The sequence below is a fragment of the Myotis lucifugus genome, unplaced genomic scaffold, assembly GCF_000147115.1.
Source record: "Myotis lucifugus unplaced genomic scaffold, Myoluc2.0 scaffold_527, whole genome shotgun sequence".
Taxonomy (NCBI): Eukaryota; Metazoa; Chordata; class Mammalia; order Chiroptera; family Vespertilionidae; genus Myotis; species Myotis lucifugus.
Window position 1 is genome coordinate 526349 of NW_005871575.1, and position 23331 is coordinate 549679.

At 42.0% G+C, this 23331-nt stretch overlaps 1 protein-coding gene across 1 annotated transcript; it reads left to right on the forward strand.

Moving 5' to 3' along the window:
• Positions 1-876: 876 nt before the first annotated feature.
• On the forward strand, positions 877-22923 carry LOC102435901 (ligand-dependent nuclear receptor corepressor-like protein). The gene is made up of 4 exons (XM_014446352.2): positions 877-1196; positions 11389-11454; positions 22403-22482; positions 22715-22923. The coding sequence occupies exons 1-4, from the start codon at positions 1064-1066 to the stop codon at positions 22727-22729; spliced, it is 294 nt and encodes a 97-aa protein (XP_014301838.1). The 5' UTR covers positions 877-1063; the 3' UTR covers positions 22730-22923.
• Positions 22924-23331: the final 408 nt, after the last annotated feature.

A 23331-nucleotide genomic window follows, 5' to 3' on the forward strand; every position in this document is an offset into this window, starting at 1 on the left:
AAGATGTCACCGTACAGAAGTCTCAATGGTCGCTGTCCTCCAGGAGTTCACATTTTGCAGAGGATAAAGAGTTTCCTCTTTGGGGGGTTTTCATCCAGTCACACCCAATGCCATCCGTAAATAATTTTCGGTGAAAAGCCCCGCATCTTTCCCTAAGCCTTACACATATTCACACTTTCCGAAATCTCTTCGCCCTGGAAACTGATGTTAGGGCGGGATCGCTCTGGATATTTCGCAGTTATTTGGGATGCGGCCCCATGACCAGTTTGCTTTTTCCCTGCAGTGGCGGGATGACAGTGACCCCCCCCCCTCCCCGCTTCCCCCTCCAAATTTCCAGCACTTAAAGCACAAAGTGCAGCTTGAACCATCAAGAAGCGGTCAACCTTGCGGTTTGCACCGCCCTTCTATAGCAGAACCTAAAGAAGTTGAGGCGGCTCGGTCAGACCGGGCAACGCGAGTAGAGCAGTGCCGGGGGCAGGGCGTTGGAGGCCAAGTCCACCAGAGGCGCAGCGCAAAGGAGTCCAAGGCCGGTCTAGAAGCCCAAGTGTGCAAGAAGGACTGAAGAGTGTCCGTCCCTGCTGGACTACAAGGACCAGCATGCATGGCGCCGCGGGGTCCAAGCTCCGCTCTGGGACTCCGGCCCAACGGAGCCTGGGAAGTGAAGTCTCCGCGCAGCCCGAGTCGCTTCGGGAAGGCTGAAGGGAGGAGTAGTTAGTCCGCTCCATCGCACGCCGGTTCCCGGCCGGGCTCGGAGCCTCTCGCTGTCGCCCAGGGATTTCGCGGGCGGCGGGAGCAGGATGGCTCGCTGGAGTAAACTCCGGGGGGAGGAGGCGGCGGCGAGGGGCTGGGGAGGCGGGGTCAGCGGAAGCGGCAGGTTGCTTCCTTCTCCTCGCGCTCCCTCCCCGCCTCTCCCGGAGGGAGCGGTGGGAGGGGGAGGGCCGGGCCGAGGGAAGGTAGTGACACGTGTCAATCATCTCCGGGGGTCGCGCGCTGCGGGGCTCGCGCCCCTGCCTCGTGCCCGCGCCGCTCGTATGTAAATGAGGGCGCGTGACGCGGGACGCAGATGGACCAGGGAAGAGGGAGGATGGCCGCCGAGGCCGCCGTCGCTCAGTGCGGGAGCCCTCGGTGCGCGGCGGAGAGGAGAGGATTCCGGCGGGAACTCGACTCCTGGCGCCACCGCCTCATGCACTGTGTAGGTAACAGAGACGGTAAGAGAGACCCGGGCTGGGCCGCGGCTCCGTGCGGCGGCGTCCGCCGCGACCCGAGGAGTTCGGGGCTGAGGGGCTGAGTTGAATCTCCCGTTCGGGTCAGTTCAATGGGGGAGCGAGCTGGGAGCGGCGGCGGCGGCGCGGCGGCCCGGGCTCGCCTTTTGTCTGGGGGCTCCTGGCCCGGCGCGGTCCGCGCTCCTTCCGCTTCGGAGCTGTTGGGCTCCCCGGGAACTGTTAGTTCGGACCCGCTCGCCCAGCCCCCGGGGGAACCGCTCGCTCGCGCTGTCCCCCAAACTCCTCGGCGCCTCTCGCCGCCCGGCGTCCGCCCGGTCTGGAGGGAGGAAGCGGCCCCGCGGTCGGCGTCCGGGCGGAGGGGAGCCGGCGGGAGAAAGGCGGGCCGGTCCGGCGCCCCCACCGGGCGCACACACACCCCCTTCTCGCCGCCGGGGGCCGGGCCGGCCGCCGCCCACCGAGTTCCAGAGGAGGGCATCCCGGGCGGCCCCCCCTCCCCCCGGGGCGCTCGCGGGGCCGGGGCCTCGGGGGGGCCGGGGGGGGGCTCGGGGCAGCGGGGGCCGGCGCCCGAAGGGGCGGGGGCGCCCCTCCTCTGCCCTCTTGCGCTCGGCGGCCGGGCGGTGGTGTACCCCCTTAAGAAGGAGCCGCTGGAGCGCTGACGGTTGGGATTTGAAGTTCTTCCTCCCTCTTTGGAAGTCTGGACGGCGGGGAGCGGGGGGACTGTTGCCATAGAGATGACACCCTCGCCCCCCTTCCCTGTGCGGACGCCCGGCGACTCTGGTCCTCTTTCGCTGTCATGTGATGGACCCGTCCCCGCACTTACCCGCACGTCTCCCTCCCCGCCTCCCACCCGCGTCCTCCTGACCGTCCGTCTTCCCAGTCGGTGGGGCCGGCGTCGTTCGTGCTTCTCAAACTTCTGGGCTGGGAGCTGTCATTCTGCAGGTTGCCGGGGGCGGCGGGAGGTGGCGGGACCTCCGGACCTTCGCCGCCGGCGCTCGCTTTTCTGTCCGAGTGGGACGTGTGCAGGGAGCTGTTCTGCAGGTTGGTGTCCTGGGCAGGAAGGGGGCGACGCGGGGACAGGGACGAGGGGTGCTGTGCGCCTGTGTTTTGGAAGGGGATTTGGGGTGAGAGAGGAAGGGAAGAAGTGTGGGTAGTGGAAGCAGCTGGCTCGGTGGGCGATTAAATCTTGGCACCTGGAGTGGAAGCACTAACCTCTTGTTTCCATCTGTTTTTGGGCCACCTCGAGCCGCCCCCCGCCCCCCACCCGGTTTGTTGGTTTAGCGCCTGGAGGAAGATCCTTCTTTTTGGCTAGTGAACAGGAGGTCGCAGTAGGATGAACTAGTACAACTTCAACTCAGAGGCTTGAACTGCAGCATACGATGGACATAGGAACTAGGGGCACTTTTATGTTTAAGCCATTTACTGTTTACCCTTATAAAATAGGTTTTGGTCTTATCTAAGGAGACATTCTGGAAAATAGCTTTGATTGAGTTCTCATAAGTGATTTTAGTTCTTTAAAAAAGTGTAGAAAAAACCACACGGTATTCTTTATATAAAACTAGAGGCCCAGTGTACAAAAAGTTGTCCCCTCAGCCCGGCCTGTGCCCTCTCGCAGTCTGGACCCCTCAAAGGATGTCCACCTTCTGGCTTAGGCCCGCTTCCTGGGGGGATTGGGCCTAAGCTGGCAGTCGGACATCCCTCTGGCAGCCCAGGAGCCCTTGGAGGATGTCCACTTGCCAGCGGGGAGCAGGCAGAAGCTGCAGTCGGACATCCTTAGCGCTGCTGAGGAGGCAGGAGAGGCTCCCACCACCACAGCTGCAGCCGTCAGCCTGGCTTGTGGCTGAGCAGAGCTCCCCCTGTGGGAGCGCACTGACCACCAGGGGGCAGCTCCTGCATTGAGCGTCTGCCCCCTGGTGATCAGTGTGTGTCATAGTGACCAGTCATTCCCAGTCGTTCTGCTGTTAGGGTCAATTTGGATATTACCCTTTTATTATATAGGATAGAGGCCTGGTGCATGGGTGGGGGCCGGCTGGGGTGCCTGGCCAGCCTGGGTGAGGGGCTGATGGCTGTTTGGGATAGAGGCCTGGTGCATGGGTGGGGGCCGGCTGGGGTGCCTGGCCAGCCTGGGTGAGGGGCTGATGGCTGTTTTCAGACTGGCCACAGCCCCTTCAGGGTGGGGGTCCCTCCTGGGGTGCCTGGCCAGCCTGGGTGAGAGGCTGATGGCTGTTTGCAGGCTGGCCACGGCCCCCAGCCACCCAAGCACCCAGTGGAGGCTGGCTGGAAGCAGGTATCTGGGATTGATTTATCTTTTATAATTGAAACTTTGTTGCCTTTGAGCAGAGGCCACAGCAGGCCAGGCAGGCAGGAAGCTTGGCTTTCTCCATCGTCAAGGCAACCAAGCCTCCTGCTTATTCCAGCTCCATGGCTGCCGGCTGCCATCTTGGTTGGGTTAATTTGCATATAGTCGCTCTGATTGGCTGTTGGGTGTGGCTTGTGGGCATTGCTTGTGATTGTAGCAGAGGTACGGTCAATTTGCATGTTTCTCTTTTATTAGATAAGAATTTTAAAGCTAAGTGTTATTAGTGCTTCCAGAATAGAAAATGGACCCGTTTTTATTGTAAAGATCTCTTCTACCGACAACCTGTTTAGAAATTGGGTTCATTGAATTAGGATCAGGGTAACGGCATTGTAACACTGGCTGGAGACATTATTGTGTGAAGTTTTCCCCGAGGCATGCAGTGATTTTACGATGTTTTTGGTCAATTTTAAGTTTTTGAATCCTTTAAGGTTTTTATCCCCTCATCTTTTTGCTTATTTGGGTACATTAAGTATGCTCTGTATTTAAAAATATATGTGATTTTGAAAAACAGACAAATTTTAATTAAATACAACATTAATTGAATTTCATGGGAAAAAGGACTTTCTGCCTTACCTACTTGGATACTGAAGTAGGATTGGGAAACATTGAAAATTGAGTTCATGCTGTTATGTCTAACATGCAATCTCTGTACTACATTTTTAATGTAATATATAATTATACCATATTAGAAAGGAAATTTTTTTTAATTTTATTGAATTTTTACAGAGAGGAAAGGAGAGGGATAGAGAGTTAGAAACATTGATGAGAGAGAAACATCGATCAGCTGCCTCCTGCACACCCCCCACTGGGGATGTGCCTGCAACCAAGGTACATGCCCTTGACTGGAGTCGAACCTGGGACCCTTGAGTCCGCAGGCCGACACTCTATCCACCGAGCCAAACCGGCTAGGGCTAGAAAGGAAATTTTTAACTGGCCTCTAACTATATTGCGAATTTCCCCCCGCAGTCCTAGTCTTAGTCAGGAGACCTAGTAAGACCCGTCTCATACTTTTGTTTTTGCATTGTTATTTTTATTTTATTTTTAAATTTTTTTAATACATCTTTATTGATTTCAGAGAGGAAGGGAGAAGGAAAGAGAGAGAGAAACATCAATGATGAGAGAGAATCATTGATTGGCTGCCTCCTGCACATCCCCCACTGGGGATAAAGCCCGCAAGCAACCCAGGCATGTGCCCTTGGCTGGAATCGAACCTGGGACCCTTCAGTCCGCAGGCTGACGCTCTATCCACTGAGCCAAACCAGCTAGGGGGCATTGTTATTTTTAAATAAACAATGAAACTCTCTCAAACAAGACATTCACTTGTTGCTTGGGTTTTTTTTTTTTTCAGTACCCTATATGTGAAGCATCTATTCATAGTGTGAATTGGGATTACATGTAGTTTGTGTACTTATTTCAATTTATCTTTTGCTATTAATGTGCTTACATTCAATATTTCACGTTATAAACATTTGCAAACCGACATATTCTTTTTCCTTTGCATGTTTGTGTGTGTGTGTATATATATATATGTGTATATATAAATTTCCTTATTGCATATCCAGTGCTCTTACGACATGAAATCGTTTTTATAAAATATGATCCTTTTTGCCATTGGGGAAGAAAATTTTTCAAAAGTGTTATTTTTAAATAAGGAAATTGTAAGCAATGTCTTAGGATTGTACCACAAGTTAGTATTAACCCAGTAGTAATGTTTTAAATCTCAATTCCTAGAATAAGTCTTTCATTTGATTCACTTTTTTATAACATATATAATATTCTATTTTTATGGGGGGAAAGTTCATCATCCTTGTAGTTAGCTAAGATGTACCAAAACACCACATTTCTGAATTCAGTTGAGTTAGCCACACTTGGAGTTGGAGAGGCTTCATTGATAGAGATTAAGATACTTCAATTGTGTGTCACAAGTATTTTAAAACAGGCATTTCAGAACAAATAGATATTAATGAGGAATGGTGTTATTACAGGTGCTTTCTTAGAAGACCTAGAATTTTTGAGCCAGGCAAAATAAGGAATGGAGAAGGAAAAGGAGAAGCCTATAGAGGCAAAGAAAAAGGAATGAACAGAGTGTTTTGGGAATAGAGTTGAGACAACCCTCTCTACCTTACTGGAGTAGAGGGTATTCTAGTGGTAAAAGAGGCTATCTAAAGTGGAATAACCTCAAAATTTATTGTTTTAGTCTTTCATTTTTAAAAATAGTATTTCTTCTAATTTCTACCTGTATATATAGAAGTTGATTTCACCTATCAGGGAGGGGATTAAGATCATCTGATAAACTCTTCTATAAATCTCATATTTATATGAACACTAGTGGCCTGGTGCATGAAATTTGTGCACATTAAAAGGGGATTAATTAGAGGAAATATTTTAATATTGCTATTTGCCCTTTCTCTATAATAGAAGTGTCAGAGATGAAAGAAAATTAGTAAAATGTATATGAAAATTCTCCTCTTGTCAGAGTCTGGGGCACTCCGCGGGACCCAGAGTCAAGTCCCTGCACACCCGCGGCGCCTCAAAATCGTGTGAGACCCAGACCCAGCCAGCCCCACCCTTGTCAAGCCCTGCCAGGTGGGGGGCACAGCCTCAGGTCCCCCGTCAAGCCCCACTGGGCAGGGGGCACAGCCTCAGTTCTCCCAGCCCAGCGCTGAGTCGGGGACACAGCCTCAGGTCCCCTGGTGTACACGGGGCAGGGAGCACAACCTCAGTTTCCCCAGCACACCCTCAGGTCCGCCGGTGCTAGGGCGGGGGGTGCAGCTTGAGGTCCCCCGGCCCGAGCCAGAGGGTGTGCCTTGAGGGACCCTGGACCAGTCCAGAGGACGCGGCCTGAGGTCCCCTGTCAAGCCCCTCCAGGTGGGGGGCACAGCCTCAGTCCCCCAACCTGGCGCTGGGGTGGGGTGTGCGGCCGGAGGTTCCTCGGGCCAGGGCGGGGGGGGCACGCCTTGAGGTCCTCCGTCAAGCCCCACATGCCAGGGGGCACAGCCTCAGGTCCCTTGGCCTGGTGCTGGGGCAGGGGCGCATGCTCAGGTCCTCAGTCTGGGGCGCGGGTTGCAGCCTCAGCCCAGAACCGGGGCCAGGGTGGCTGCGCCCTGAGTTCCCCCATCAAGCCCTGCCAGGTGAGGGGCGCGGCCTCAGATCTCCTGGCCCAGAGCTGGGGCGGGGGTGTGTGGCCTGAAGTCCCCCAGCCTGGCACCGGGGCAAGGGGAGCAGCCTGAGGTCCCCTGTCAAGCCCCACCAGGCAGGGGACACAGCCTCAGGTCCTTGCTGATTGCTCGTTAAGGCTCATTATGGGAACTCGGCCTCCACTGTGTGTGCAGCCATCTTGGGTTACTGAATCCCTGCCTCCCCTGTGGGCGCAGCCATCTTGACCATAATGGCATGACAGTCAATTGGCATATTGCTTCTTTATTAGATAAGATATCACATTTTCCTTATATTTGTCTTTTTATCCTTTTAGTCTCAAAAGCGTTTTTTCCCAAATATAGTTTTTCTGTGTAGTCTGTATCATGATTTTGCTTTCAAATCATTGTTCTATCTGATACAAAAAGCTCTTTATTTTTGAGAATCGTGGAATTTTTAGTATGCTATGAGCTACAGTGGGGCCTTGACTTACGAGTGTCCTGACTAACGAGTTTTTCGAGATAAGAGCTGTCTCTCGGCCAATTTTTTGCTTTGAGTTGCAAGCTAAAATTCCGGTTACGAGCCAGCTTCAGATACCACAGCGCTAGTTGGCGCAGTGAACGTCACAGTGAACGCCACAACATCAGCCCAGCATTCAATTCATCATGATGGTGAAAATTGATTTGACATACGAGTAATTTGAGTTACGAGCTCCGTCATGGAACAAATTAAACTCGTAAGTCAAGGCCCCACTGTAATTACCTTTCTTTTTTTTAAAGTAGAGCTAAATGGTTTTGTTTTTTTAGTTTTTTTTTCTTTATTGATTAAGGTATTACATATGGGTTCTTATCCTCCCATTGTCCCCCCACCCCACCCCACTCATGCTCTCACCCCCCTGGTGTCTGTGTCCATTGGTTAGGCTTATATGCATGCATACAAGTCCTTTGGTTGATCTCTCCCCCTCTCCGCCCTCCCCTACCTTCCCTCTGAGGTTTGACAGTCTGATCGATGCTTCTCTGTCTCTGGATCTGTTTTTGTTCATCAGTTTATGTTGTTCATTATATTCCACAAATGAGTGAGATCATGTGGTATTTATCTTTCTCTGACAGGCTTATTTCGCTTTGCATAATGCTCTCCAGTTCCATCCATGCTGTTGCAAATGGTAAGAATGCCTTCGTTTTTACAGCAGCATAGTATTCCATCGTGTAGATGTACCACAGTTTTCTAATCCACTCATCTGCTGATGGGCACTTAGGCTGTTTCCAAATCTTAGCTATGGTAAATTATGCTTCTATGAACATAGGGGTGCATATATTCTTTCTGATCAGTGTTTCTAGTTTCTTGGGATATATTCCTAGAAATGGAATTACTGGGTCAAATGGGAGTTCCATTTTTAGGTTTTTAGAGGAAATTCCATACTGTTCTCCACAGTGGCTGCACCAATCTGCATTCCCACCAGCAGTGCACAGGGGTTCCTTTTTCTTCACATCCTCGCCAGCACTTGTCATTTGTTGATTTTTTGATGATAGCCATTCTGACAGGTGTGAGATGGGACTGCATTGTCATTTTGATTTGCATCTCTTGGATGATTAGTGACTTTGAGCATGTTTTCATATGTCTAATTACCTTTCCCTATTAAATTTACTGATGACTTTGACACCTGAGTTTTAGTCTTCCATCTTTACTCTAAACCCTGACCATTATTCATGATTCACTTTAGTTTGCTTTTTTGTTTTTTTAAGGATGAACCCATCAAGTCATCTACTGACCTTCAACTTTCTCTGCTGCCGAAACTATCTGTTATGCCTTTTCTTTAAAAAAAAATTTAGCAAGGTTTATTAACATATAATTTACAGAATACAGTTCTATGAGTTTTAACACACAAACAGTTGGATAACCAACTTCTCAATAAACAAGATATAAAACAGTTCCATTATCCCTAAAAGTTGTTTTGTGATTCTTCATAGTTATTTCCTTACCTAGGTAACATGGCACTAGCAACCATTGGTCTGCTCTGACTCCATAGTTTTGCTATTCCCAGAGAATAAATAAGTGAAATCATAAAGTATATGCTTTTGAGTCTGGTTTTTTTCATTTAACAATATGCATTTGATATATATCCATGTTGTTGCATGTATCAGTAGTTTGTTCCTTTGGCTATGTAGTATTCCATTGTACCAGTTTGTTTTTTTCATTCAGTGGTTGAAGGACATTGGATTGTTTCCAGTTTGAAGTAAATGTGACTGAAACTCTATGAATACTTGTGTATAGGTGTTTGTGTAAGTGTAGTTTCCATTTCTGTTTGGTAAATATTTAGGAGTGGGATTGTTTGATCGTGTGGTAGTGCATGTTTAAATTACTAGAAATTGTCAAACTTTTCTAAAATGGTTGTGTCATTTTGCATTCCACCAGCAATTTATGAGAAATGCAATTTAGTAAACTTATATAAGGTGAGGCTATATATTTTGTTCAATATACAATAGAATGACATCTTAAAATAGTTTGTTTGCATTGTTAATTTTTGGAGTCCATTGATCACAGCAAAATAGAATTAGATTATCTTAGTAAAAGAAAGAGATTTGGGGCTTGTTCGCTCTGAGGTTTTACCCAGTAGGAAAGTCTTTTCGATAGTGTTCTTGAAAGCGCTCTCTGGTTCTAGTTCATTCACTTTTCTGCCTGAAATGTCCACTCATGAGAACTAGTACTGAATCATTTCACAAAGATTTTATTAAGTGCATATTTCCTAAATTCCATGATAACTACTTTGTCAAATCTAAGACATCATAAGTTACTAGGGGTCCAGTGCACAAGTTCATGCACCTGAAAGGAACTGTGGACCATGAGGCTGTGGTAGGCACAGGGGCGGGTCTCAGCCCATTCTCTGCACCCCCACCCGGCCCCTCCTGCCGTGGCCCCTGGTCACCTGTCTGCCCACAGCCCCACTCCCACACGCTGATGGCACTGGCCCTGGTCATACCTTCTGAAGGCACTAAGCAGTTGGGGCCGGTGCCAGCAGCAGGTGCAAATGACAGCTGCTGGCCTGATCACCCCTCAGGAGCAGGGGGAGGTGGAGAAGCCCTGAGGGACGATTGGTGCCAGCAGCTGCCACTCACTCCTGCTGATGGCACCGAGCGATCGGGACCTGCGCTGGGCGCTGGCAGTGGTTGTGAGCGACAGCTCTGGCGCCAATAGTGGGTACAAGCGCCGGGCAGGACCACGGAGCACGGGAGTAAAGAATTTTCAGTAACCACCAGAGGCTCGCCCTCTGCCTTGGTCTGGCGCCCCTACTGACCTGCTCCACCATCCTGCCGCAGCTGACAGCCACATGTTCTGCACACACCCCCTGGTGTCATAGGGACCGGTTGTTCCGCCATTTGGTCTATTTGCATATTAGCCTTTTATTATATAGGATAAGATGCATCATTTCTTCATGTTCTATGTGAAAAAATGTTACTTTTTTTTTTTTACTATGATACATCTACTTGAATATGCATCTTGATTATAGAGATGTTAACATGTCTTTTTAAAGCATGATTTATGGAACATTTCTAGAGTAGTATTTCTGCATTTTTACAATTTAGGAATATCACTGAGAAAATATCCTTTATCTTTCGTTTTTCAGATCTATCATTCTACCTTTAATATTTTCCCTCCCTAATTTAAGCATTCTTTAAGTAGTTCCTTTTCTTAATTTCCCAGTTATTTTGCCATTCTGGTCATTTTCCTTTGGATGCCTTGTAGTTTATCAAAAAACTGCTTAAAATTTAATATAATACAGATTTCAAAAAGAAAATTGCAAAAATCTTAAAATTAGTATATCCAGAAAGTAGGACACTATGTAAGTTCGTGAATGAGGTTTTTAACTTGACAAGATTTTCAATAATTTTTTAAAATACTCCATACCCATGAATAAATTATTGTCATGATTTTTACAAGTAGGTTAACATTTTATACCTCATATATTTTTTTAATCCTCACCGGAGGATATGTTTGTTGATTTTAGAGAGGGGAAAGGGGAGGGGAGGAAACAGAGGGGGAAACATCGATGTGAAAGAGAAACATCACTTGATTGCCTCCCGTAGGCGCCCCTACAGGGATCAAACCCACAGCCTAGTTATGTGTCCCAACCTGGAATTGAACTGCAGCCTTTTTGGTGCCCTGGACGATGTTCCAACCAACTGAGCCACCTGGCCGGGGCCATCATACTTTTCATAGCAAGAATTTCTCCCCACTGGCACTCATTTACTCATTTTGGTAATTGAGGTTCAAGATGCTACTTTTTATAAGCTAACATATGTTGTTAACAAATATAAACAGAATTATACATCTTTTCTAGTTATTCTTCTCCTCTCTACAAAATGATTACAAAAGAAATCTGCCCGTAATAATTTAACCTGGGAATATTTCTAAATGACAAAAATGTTTACCTGTTTTAGTAGTGAACATTTACATTTGAATATTTCTTTATAATCATGTAATTTCTGATAGTTATTATATGACTGTTTATTATGTTATGTATTTCCTAGTTCAAATTAAGTCAACTAAAGGAAAAATGACACCTTATAGTATGTTAAGTTTATAATTTGCTGATTCCTATAGAGTTTATGGTTTTTTGTTATTGTAAAATTAAGCTTTCTTTCATAGTTAATATTCTTTCTTTCTTTAATAATACAGGTTTTGAGAGTATTTTAGAAGGGCTTTATGGACCACGGCTACGAAGACACCTCAGTTTATTTGAAGGTAACATTTTATTTCAAAATTTTAACCTTCTGTCCCATTTAACAAATGAGAAATGGTTGTTCTACACTAACTTTATACTAAACATGAATTTGTGTTATTGTTTAATTAAAAATATTTTAAATGAATACATAAAGTGATCCAAATATTCCTATTATTACATGATGTTATAATCTTTAAAAAATTTAGATACTGATTCAAAATTGTAAATGAAGTTTGTTTTGGCTCAGTGGTAAAATTTGATTTTTGTCATTTTATCCTTTACATTCCCTGACTTCTTCTTAAAGAGGACTTAAAAGGGTTCAGGTGCCTGTTGCTTATGATACAGGCATTCTAGAACTCAGATTGTCACTCTGAGAAATCCTGCCATATGTGTTCAGAGTTTTCTATTTATGTGTAGCCTCCTCTATTTATTATAACCCACCCTTCCAAATGTTGTTGCATAAATCCTGGTATAAGATTTTGATCTGTATTATAATTGCTGTGGTAGCATAGTTTAGCTGTTTTACTGCTTGCTTGGAAACCTAGAGCACTAGGAGAGAACATTTTTGTAGGCATGTGAAAGTTTATAGTACAGTTCATTTACAAAATGGGTAATGCTAGAATAGATTTTCTAGTTTGATTTTGATTGGATTATTTCTGTATCTTGTCACTTTTCAATGCTAACTCTTTTACCTTCTGCCCTACTCTGGTACCTTCCTTTCTATTAAGACCAAAGTCCTATCTAGTAGACTTAAAGGCCCTTCTCTCTGTGTATGTAAGTCTTTTGAGTTGAGGTAGTTACAGTGATAGTTGGTGTAGTCAGAAGTTTTCTGCTCATTCTTTGATAATGTTGAGGAGGATGATTGAGCTATGAATCATAGAGCTGACAGTGTTTATGCAAGATCATTTGTCCCAACCACCCATCTTCAATCAGATGAATGATATCCATGCAGAACATGACGATAAGGATCAAGATTCCAAAATATTCCCATTCCAATATTTTATCATTCTTATGGCTAAGATCTTTATCTTCTCTTTTAAACTTTCAACATCTCTCACTGTGTCATAGGTTAACACTAAATTAAATATTTTTACCTGTTATAAGCAAAACTGACTGTAGTTTCGCCTTTTTTTCTGAGCTTATAAATAAAGGAAAAATCTAAGAAATAAGAGTTTAACCTATGCTTGGTATTTCTTCAGCCTGCTGTTTTTCATTCATGTCAGAAGGCAGCATTATACTTAATTGCTTTCTGATAACCCAAAGTCCAGCTTGTAATTTTTAGCCTCTTGCTTTCATTTATTTACATATATCGTTCTGAATATATGTATGAATTTATGTTCCTTCAGAAATTAGTTATTATACAAAGGGCAGAATGTTCTAAGGAAATAAATACATGTATTTTATTTTTTGACGGTTATTTCTTTTGTGTACAAATAACACATGTTCATTTTAGGAAATTAGAAAATATAAATGAGCCCAAAAGTAAAAAATTAGTCCATGACCCACAGATAACCTTTAACATTTTTATTTTTTTATTTATTTTTTTTTTTTTTAAATATATTTTATTGATTTTTTACAGAGAGGAAGGGAGAGAGATAGAGAGTTAGAAACATCGATGAGAGAGAAACATCGATCAGCTGCCTCCTGCACACCCCCTATTGGGGATGTGCCCGCAACCCAGGTACATGCCCTTGACCGGAATCGAACCTGGGACCTTTCAGTCCGCAGGCCGACGCTCTATCCACTGAGCCAAACCGGTTTTGGCAACATTTTTATAATTAAGTTTAAAATATGTTTGTATGTATTTATTGTTTTATTAAAGTAGTATATACTGTCCATATAGTATATAGTTTTTGTACCTACTATGTTTGTTCACTAGTATATCATTTGGGTATATAAAGTTCTTGGTCATTATTCTAAATGGCTGCACAATATTACATTGTGGATCTATTATGACAAATTTAACTAATTAATTGATTTCATACCCTACTGCTGTATATCTTATTCCATTTATTTTTTAATTACAATAGATTTTGTACTTTATTTCCATTTCTGTGCCTTTTTTTTTTCCCCCTTGGTAGGGTATTTATACAATTAGCTAAGCTTTGGAGCTCAATCTTTTTCTCTTATATAGGCACATAATTTCATTGCCCTTTCTCATCCCTAATGTTCTCGCTTTTTTCCAAATTTCATAGGAAAATTCTCTTTCCTTGCTTTTTTTTTTTTAATTAAAAAGACTTTTAATTAGTTGTTGCTTAAGTATGATTGCACTAATCCTATGTAATAAAAGCCTAATATGCAAATTGTCCCATCGGGCAGTCGTTCCATGGGGAGTTCGACCACTCAATATGACATATGCTGACCACCAGGGGGCGGTGCAGAACATGGTGGGCTTTGGCAACGAGGTGCTGGCAGCAGGCGTTCAGGTGCCAGGTGCCTGTGAGGATCCCGCCCCACACCTGCACAGCCTCCTGTGGGTGAGCCAGGCCGCAGCTGCTGGGACTGCAGGGGCCGATCGGGCTCCCCATGGGTTTGTGCAGGAGCCGGTCTGCAAAGCTGGCCAGGAGAGAGTGCGCTGCCCGCCTGGCTTTTGTATAGCGCTGCTGGGCGGCCCCAAGGCCCACACTGCGCCCCGGCCCACGGCCCTGGCCACGCTCACCTCATCTCCGCATGGGAACTTGGGCACCGTGACTCAGGTGGAGGGGGGCGCGCGGGGCTCAGGGGTTGCCCAGGGCCCAGAGGTCAGCTGTGACCTGCCCTTCCATGCCAGACACTTGCTCTTCGAATGCCAGCCAGGCCTAGGGACCGTACCCGTGCATGAATTTCGTTATTGTAATAAATCTGTATCTGTGTAAGGATGAAGACAGCTATGTTTTTAAGGAAAATTAAACCATATTATCAAAGTGTAGAGCCTTTTGAAAAGCCATGTAGAAGCTATCTATTACAGCTCCAACTTCTTATCCTCTTTTAAATAAGTGTGCTTTCTTTGTTGTTACCATTGTTAAAAATGGTTTCATTTTTAGATGCTAGGACTACAAGTATAGGTATTTCTCACTATACATATCTGTACGCAGGAATCATATAGATTAGTGTATGTTTCTAAATCACTGGACATCTGAACCCTTCTTACTTCAAAACTCAGGAACCAAGTAAACTGGATAGCAAAGGATTCTTGTATATTACTCTAAATTTTTTATAAAATTAAATGCATATTATTTAAATTTTATAATACATTTAGGTTAATTGAACCACATCACAAACCTGCATGGGGAGCGTCTGCATTGATGCTCCCTGGTGCTGGGGCAGGGGCGCAGCTGGGTTCTGGGAGAAAGGCGGGCTATTAAAAAAATACTCTAAATTTCATACTGCTACCTTAAAAATCAACTTTGGCAAACAGTGTGTTTTAATACTTTTGTATCATATACTAGTGTTTTGAGAGATTTATATTTTAATTTGATTCAGATCCACCTTCAGATTAAATGGCTTTGAAAAAAGCTTTTGAATACTGCTAATTTTTAATTTGTTGGAAACAAAATAGCTTTCTCTGTTCTTTGATCTGTTGTCATGACTTTTTGTCCTTTTGAGGAAAACATAACAATTACTTTTTTTTTTTTTTTTGGAGTAAAGTCTCCAAAGAAACTTCGAATGTCGTAAACTTCCCAATTTTATGTACTCCTAGAAAAGTTCTCTGTATTCTGCCTTCTTTCTCCATCTCCTCAAAAGTCACTTTTCCTGCTGTCACAGGAATTTTAGTCAATTCTTTTTCATATCTTATTGATGGGCCAGCTTATTTCATCCATGGGATCATCTGATTTAATTGCCTGACTATGGATATTTTACAAAAATATTAAGACTGCGGTAGGCTTATGTAAATTGGCTATTAAGATCCTTACTGTGTTTTTTTGTGTGTGTTTTTCTATGTGTCCACATTTCAAAGGGTGATTATATCAGCCATCTGCAAGTTATAGCATGTGGGCCAAATCAAGCTCTTTGACTGTTTTTGGAAGACCTGTGAGCTAAGAATGGGTTTTACATTTTTAAATAGTTGAAAAAAATCTAAAGATTAATATTTTACAAGGCGAAAATTATAAAATGTTCAAATTTAATTATCCAATTAATAATATTTTATTTGTTGACTGCTTTTGTACTACAACAGTAGAGCTGAATGGTTGTGACTGCATGGCCTGCAAAACCTAAGATATTTTCTATCTCGTGGTTTATAGAAAAGGTTTGCTGACCCCTGGCTTATACTACTACTGAAATTTAATCTTTTGGCTTAATATTTTTTTTCCAAGTGTTAACACTATGATTATGGAGACATCAAAACTAACTTTTAATAAAATTTATTGAGTGGACTATTTGAAATGCTTAATTTGTATTAGGAACTGTGATTAGCAATGAGGAAAGAAGAATAAATAGGATCTCTTTCTACTAGGAACTCATGGCCTAGTATTGTCAAAATTTGGTAGTTTGCTAATATGAATTGAGAATCTAATACTATTTTAAAATTATTTATATAAATTATATTATTAGCTCCGATCAATGTGTACAGAAAGATGTCTCCCAATGTATTCATCATGGTGTTTATAATGCCAAGATTAGAGAAGCAAGCTTAATCAGCCAAAAATAGGATGTTGAGTTAAATAAGTTAAATGCATCTCTTTAATGAACTGTATTTATCTTTTAAAAATGATATAGAAGTATATTTGAGATGGAAAATATTTGTGATAAATAAGCATGTGTATAATATGATTCTAATTTTAAAATAAATAGTATTTTTGAGAGCAGTTTTAAATTTACAGAAAAATCTAGTAGAAAGTATGAGGAGTTCCCATAGACTCCCTCTTCCCTTTTGTCTTAGGTACCCCCATATTAACATCTTTCATTAGTGGTACATTTGTTATAATTGATGAACTAATATTGATGCATTAACTAAAGCCTCCATAATTTTTACTAGGTTACTCTGTGTGTGTTGTACATTTGTGTGGGTTTTGCCAAATATACAATGTCATGTATTCACCATTAGAATATCATACACAATAGTTTGCCCTAAAAATCACCTGTATTCGCCTTTTCAGTCCTCTCCCTTGTTCCTAAACCATGTCAAACATTGATCTTTTCACCGTCTCTATAGTTTTTTCTTTTCCAAAATGTCATATACTTGGAATCATGCAGTGTTTAGCCTTTTTATACTTCTTTCACTGAGCAATATGCATTTAAATTTCCTCTCTGTATTTTCATGGCTTCATAGCTCATTTCTTTTTATTGCTAAATAATACTGCCACAGTTTGCTTAATTCCTTTACCCTTTTGAAAGACATCTTGGTCACTTTCAAGTTTTGGCAATTATGAGTAAAGCAGCTGTAAACATTTGTGTGCAGGTTTTTGTGTGGACTTTTTTTTACCTCATTTGAGTAAATACCTAGGAGCACCATGGCATTGGGAAGACTATGGTTAGCTTTGGAAGAAACTGCCAGACTATCTTCAAAAGTGGCCATAATATTTTGCCTTCCCACCATTTCTTTTAGCTCTACGTCCTCACCAGCATTTGATGTTGTCAGTGTATTGGACTTTAACCATACTGTTAGGTGTGTAGTGGTTTCTTATCTTAATTTGCGATTCTCTAATGGAATATGATGTTGAGTGCCTTTTCATTTGTTTAGTTTGTTCTCTGCATATCGTCTTGGGTGAGGTATCTATTCAGACAGGTTTTGCTATTTGGGTAATGATGGAATCAGAGTATGTGAGGAAATATTTCCTTTTTCTGGAGCAGATTGTGGAGAAACCATCTGGGCCTGAGCTTTCTCTTTTGAGAGGTTATTAATTATTGATTTTAAATTTTTAATAGAAATGACCTATTGAGCTTCTTTATTTTTTCTTGTGTGAAATCTGGTATACTGTGTCTTTCAAGTAATTCATCCATTTCATCTAAAGTATAAAATTTCTGGACAACTAATGTTCACAATATTCTTTTAATATTCATAGGATCAATAGTGATGGCCCATCATTTATTTCCCATTGTTTTCTCTCTTTTTTTTTTCTTCCTAATTCTTAATCATTATCTCTCGCTGATGGGATAAAGAATAGTTTTTCTTTTTTGGACTTTTTAATATGGTTAATATGTAGTTTCATAATGGAAAATTATTTTATTTTATCTTATTTTTTACAGGCTAAATTATTTAAATTCTTTTTTTAAAATATATTTTTTATTAATGATAGTATTGCAGCTATCTCCCATTTCCTCCCCCCCCCCCCTTTACGGTCCCCTCCTCTCAGCGCCTTGGAAAATTATTTTAAAATTGCCCACTCTTCAGTCTCTTACCTCAAAATCAACATAGTGGTAATCACTTTTTCATGACCTTCATGAAAAATCTAGTTCAGTATTATTTTTTCACTTTTCATTGGGTTTTGTCTTTGGGAATTCCAGATTTCTTTCTTATGATTAAAGGCTACTGAATAGAATAAAAACATTCAAAAGAAGTGTTATTATTTGAAATAAAATAAAAGTAACATCTTATTAGGGCTTATTAGGTGTTTTGCATATTTTTTAATTTAATTTATACTACAGCCTTAAGCTGCAATTATTATCATCATTTTACAGAGAGGGAAACTGAAGCTCAGAGAAAGTAATTTGTCCAAGGCGACATCTGGAATGTGGAAAACCCATGGATCAGTACCAAGGTTTTGTAATTTCAAAGTCTGTTATCTTTCCAAGATAGATTCGGTTAAATGATTGAGGGAAACTGACTACAAGAGTACTTGCCCGCAGTGGAAAGGATGGCCATTCATTTACTATCAGTTTTCATTATGACATTGCCCTTTTAAAAAATATATATTTTTATCGACTTCAGACAAGAAGGGAGAGAGAGGTAGAAACATCAATGATGAGAGAGAATCATTCATTGGCTGCCTCCTGCATACCCCCTACTGGGGATAGAACCCGCAACCTGGGCATGTGCCCTTGACTGGAATCAAACCTGGGACCCTTCTGTCCGCAGGCCAACGCTATATATACGCTGAGCAAACTGGCTAGAGCATGACATTAGTAAGGTGGTTCCTGTAAAGTACACAATTTGACCCTTTTGAACTTATACAACCATGTTTTAAAATTTTCAAAATGAGAGACAACTTATTTTATTTTTTTAAATATATTTTATTGATTTTTTACAGAGAGGAAGGGAGAGGGATAGAGAGCCAGAAACATCGATGAGAGAGAAACATCAATCAGCTGCCTCCTGCACACTCCCTTCTGGGGATGTGCCCACAACCAAGGTACATGCCCTTGACCGGAATCGAACCCGGGACCCTTGAGTCCGCAGGCCGACGCCCCATCCACTCAGCCAAACCGGTTCTAGTAGAGACAACTTATTTTAAAGAAGATGCCTGATTCACTGTCAAAGTGTACGTGAGAGAGAAAATGATTATGTTCTGTTTTTATTTAGTTTCTAATTTTTATGACATGAAAAGACAACCTGTACAGAGGGAGAAATCGGGTCTATCGTTGATTTTTCAAAATCTGTTTTCATATATAGTGTATATATATATATAATCCTACCATTGTGTATTTGGACTCAAAAATCAAAAGTTGCTGGAGAAAGAGTAATTTTTAAATATTTGTAAAGTCATAGATCTTTTGAATCCAGCAAAATTTACTGGCATTTATGTAGTCATTGATTATTCATTGCTCTTTATTTAACTATGTAGACATTTATTTTAATTAACATTTTCTTGAAGAACTTCTGAAATAAATGAGGATAATCTCAGCATGCCCAATTTTATTGTACAACTGGTAATGGTTTTAATTAATCCAAAGTTATCCTTTGGATTATCATATTTATCACTGAAACTTCATGAAACCTTACAATGATTTTTCAGATATACCTCTTCCCTAGCCTACCACCTATTTTTCAAAAATCACAATGCTAGATTGCTTTCATATTCGCTATTCATGCAGTTATAATAAAAAAGCAGTTTAGATTTCATTGATCTATCAAAATTATCTTCTGCTTAGCATATGAATCAAGTTTTTGCTACACTAATGTTGTATAACAAACAGCTCCAAAATCTGTTTCATGCTTATGCGTGATCAGATTCACTGAACTCCAGGCTGTGGATGGGGATCACATCACCTCATGACTCCAGGTCACAGACTGAAGGAGTAATGATTATATGAAGCAAGTTCTTCACATGTTGGATGGTGGAAGCTCAGGAGAACTGTGGGAACTCACCATGCATTTTTATTCTTCAGTTTAGATTGGTATAGTGTCACTTCTCCGTATTCATCCCATTGGTCAGAGAGCTCTGGCTCCCTAGTAAGACACTGCATGATCCTGCATTCAAGAGTGTGAATGTATGATTCTGTTCCAGTGACAGAGTGAAAGGTTGAAAAAAATTATAAATATATATAACTACACTTCTGGGTTTATAATTGTATAGATCGCATAAACTTTTTGATTTTTCAGGTTGTTTACAAAAGCGTGTTTAATATCTTAAGCAGATATTAAATTAAAATTATCTGCCTTCTGCAAACTAACCTTATTAAGTATAGGTGTGATAGTACAGGAGTTAAAATAGACTGGTAATTCTACCTTGCTAATAGCTTTTGCATGATGTTTGTAGTTTATAATTATTATTTCACTTTTTTTTTCATTTGATCCACAAATAAGTTAAGTAATGGTGGGATCCTTATTTTATAGGTGTGGAAATTTAAAAAAAAACACAAAACTTTATGGCTTGACTAGTTACAGCTAGTAAGTTCAAGTCCTAGATTTTCATAGACTTCAAACACAGTTATCTTTCCTTTATACTGTACTGGATCTTATGTTCCTATTTGCTGCCTTTTCCAAGTTCAGATAAATAGCAGGAATATTTCTGGACCACTGACAAAAATCAAAGAAAGCTATCACTACACTTTATATTCCAAAAATTATATTATCTTCTATGTATTATCTTCAAATGTGTGTTTGGATTGATGCAAGAGTATCCTAAGGGCTGATTCTAACTAAATTTTACTCATAATCACTTCAAAAACATATAAGGGTATTTTCTGTGTAGTTTACCAGAAACATATTAAACTTCATTATGTATTTCAAAAGTATGAGAGTACATTACTGTGGTACACCAGTGCTTTTCAAATTAGTCCTAGTGTAACTGCCTCAGATTGATAATGATTGATTTATGGTTTGAGGCTCTACATATGAATTTATTTGGAAAAAGAAATTGGCAGGTGGCAGGGGGGGAAGTTCTGTTACAGGGAGTAAGTTTCAAAAATCAGTCTATACTAAGTACAGTTGGGAGGACAATGTTATATCTTCAGAAAACCTTTCATCACAAAATGTTCGTTTTCCACAAATATTCTATATTATAGTAATCCTATATAATAAAAGAGAAACATGCAAATTAACAGTCTCTCTGCTCCGCTCAAGCCACGCCCACAAACCAATCAGGAGCAAGTATGCAAATTAACCCAACTAAGATGGCGGCGGCCACAGAGCTAACAGCAGGAGGCTTGGGTTGCCCCCGGCGATGGAGGAAGCCAAGCTTCCCACCAGTCCTGGCCAGCCCTCAGCTCCACTCAAGGCCACAAAGTTTCAATTATAGAAGATAAATAAATCCCAGGGGGAAAAAAAAGGAGAGGCTGGGAGCTTGAGTTGCTGGGAGGCATGGCCAGCCTGAAAATGGCCATCAACCCCTCACCCAGGCTGGCCACACCCCCATGGGGTGAGGCTCCCCGCTGAGGGGCTTGGCCAGCCTGCAAACAGCCATCAGCCCCTCACCCAGGCTGGCCAGGCACCCCAGCCGGACCCCCACCCTGATCTGGGACACCCTTCAGGACAAACCAGCCAGCCCTCCACCTGTGCATCAGGCCTCTTTCCTATATAATAAAATTATATAGGATAATAATAATTATCCTATATAATAATATGCAAATTGACCCTAACAGCAGAATGACTGGGAATGACTGGTCACTATGACACACACTGACCACCAGGGGTCAGACACTCAATGCAGGAGCTGCCCCCTGGTGGTCAGTGCGCTCCCACAGTGGGAGCTCTGCTCAGCCACAAGCCAGGCTGACGGCTGCCAGCACAGCTATGGTGGCGGGAGCCTTTCCCACCTCCTCAGCAGTGCTAAGGATGTCCGACTGCAGCTTAGGCCTGCTCCCTGCTGGCAAGTGGACATCCCCCGAGGGCTCCTGGGCTGCCAGAGGGATGTCTGACTGCCAGCTTAGGCCCGCTCCCCTGGGAAGTGGGCCTAAGCCATCAGGTGGACATCCCCCGAGGGCCCCAGACTGCGAGAGGCACAGGCCAGGCTGAGGGACCCCCCCCCTCCCCCCAGTGCACAAATTTATGTTCACTGGGCCTCTAGTTGAATTATAAAGGACCATTCTTCTGGAAAAAAAAAAAAGTTGTGTGTTGAATAATATAACTTGTTTACCTGGTTTTTACTCTAACTCTTGCAACAAGCCTATAAACAATGTAATAAAAATCTGCTCTGACTTTTTAGCTGTGGATTTCTACTTTTATCTTGGACAGCATTCCATGTTCTCAAATCTGTGGGCTTTTCTGGTGCTTTATTCCATTTCTCTGTTTTATGTTGTCTTTCATAATATGCAAAATTTATTCCTTTCCCCCATATTTCTTTGTTCTGATTTATTTCATAGTGAAAATAAAAAATTAATAGGCAATGATAAATTGAATATTTCAGAGGCTATATGAACCCTATTGTTAGAAAATTAATTTATAACCAGCTCATTGTTCTTGCTACTTTATCCCCTAATAGTGCAAAAATACTCTCCTTGCAGCCTTCCCTGTTTATTTCTTTCTAGATGTCACCAGTTTAATTTAGGTGTTTTCCCCTTACTGTTAGTAGTTAGTTTTTTTACATGAGCCATTGCTCAGGAGAGTGGTATTTTTATTTGTTTTAATAAAGTTCGTGTATTTAATGAATATTTTTCCCTCTTTTAAAGATTATGAACCAGAAGAACTGACTGACTGGTCTATGGATGAAAAATGTTCATTTTGTAACCTACAAAGAGAAGCAGTCAGTGTAAGTTTCAGTGCTATGAAATTATTTCTAAACTATTTGCACAATGGTAACACAATTTTTAAGCTTAATTTGTTTTGAAACTTTGTGACTTATAGTAGAATATAAATACTTGATTTTGGTAATGAGAAGAAAATTAAAATCTCATGTTAGAAGTCTAACATTTAGCTTATCTAGTAGGTGAAAATCCCAAACTACTCATCTTTTTCGCTTATTTCACATTTCTTTCTCATAGCTCCCTAACTCATGAAATCAGTTCAGATCTGTTTTGTATTTACATAGACAAGGCTGATGATCTTGGAGGCCTGGTTTGGTCTGAGACCATCCTACAGGCTGATTTCTCAGGAATCAGTAGTTGGAGGATAATGTGGTACCACATTTTAACTTTCTTCTTTCTCTTGAAGTCTTTTGGATATCGTAATCATCTCCTGTGTAAATTATTAAATATTAGTGTCTACTGTAAACAGGGTATAAACTAGACAAGCAGCATCTTCTTGTATGGTTGGATCCTAATTCTTTACGTACTGTTGTGAGAGGGCTGAGAGGAAATGAGAACTCAAGAACCTGTACCTGTTTTGGTCAGATTAGTAGGTAAACATAACTGCTTTGTTGTTAAAATTCTCATTGCTGGCATGTTATATAGTGAAATTATTCAGCAATATATCTTATCTGCTCTTCCCTCTTTTTTGATTATAGTTTTGCTAAAAAATAAGGCTAAGTTGGCCCTCTATCAGAGCTAAATTTCTTTTTCCCTGACTCCTGTTTCAAATTTAATAATCTCTATATAATTTGAAATTTTTAAAAGATAGAACAAATGAGCATTTAGAGAGTATTTTTTGCCATTTATAATGG

Coding starts and splice junctions, on each gene's coding strand:
- LOC102435901 (XM_014446352.2), top strand. CDS start 1,064: ATGGACCAGGGAAGAGGGAGGATGGCCGCCGAGGCCGCCGTCGCTCAG. Junction 1,197..11,388: donor CCGCCTCATGCACTGTGTAG/GTAACAGAGACG, acceptor TTAATAATACAG/GTTTTGAGAGTATTTTAGAA. Junction 11,455..22,402: donor ACACCTCAGTTTATTTGAAG/GTAACATTTTAT, acceptor CCTCTTTTAAAG/ATTATGAACCAGAAGAACTG.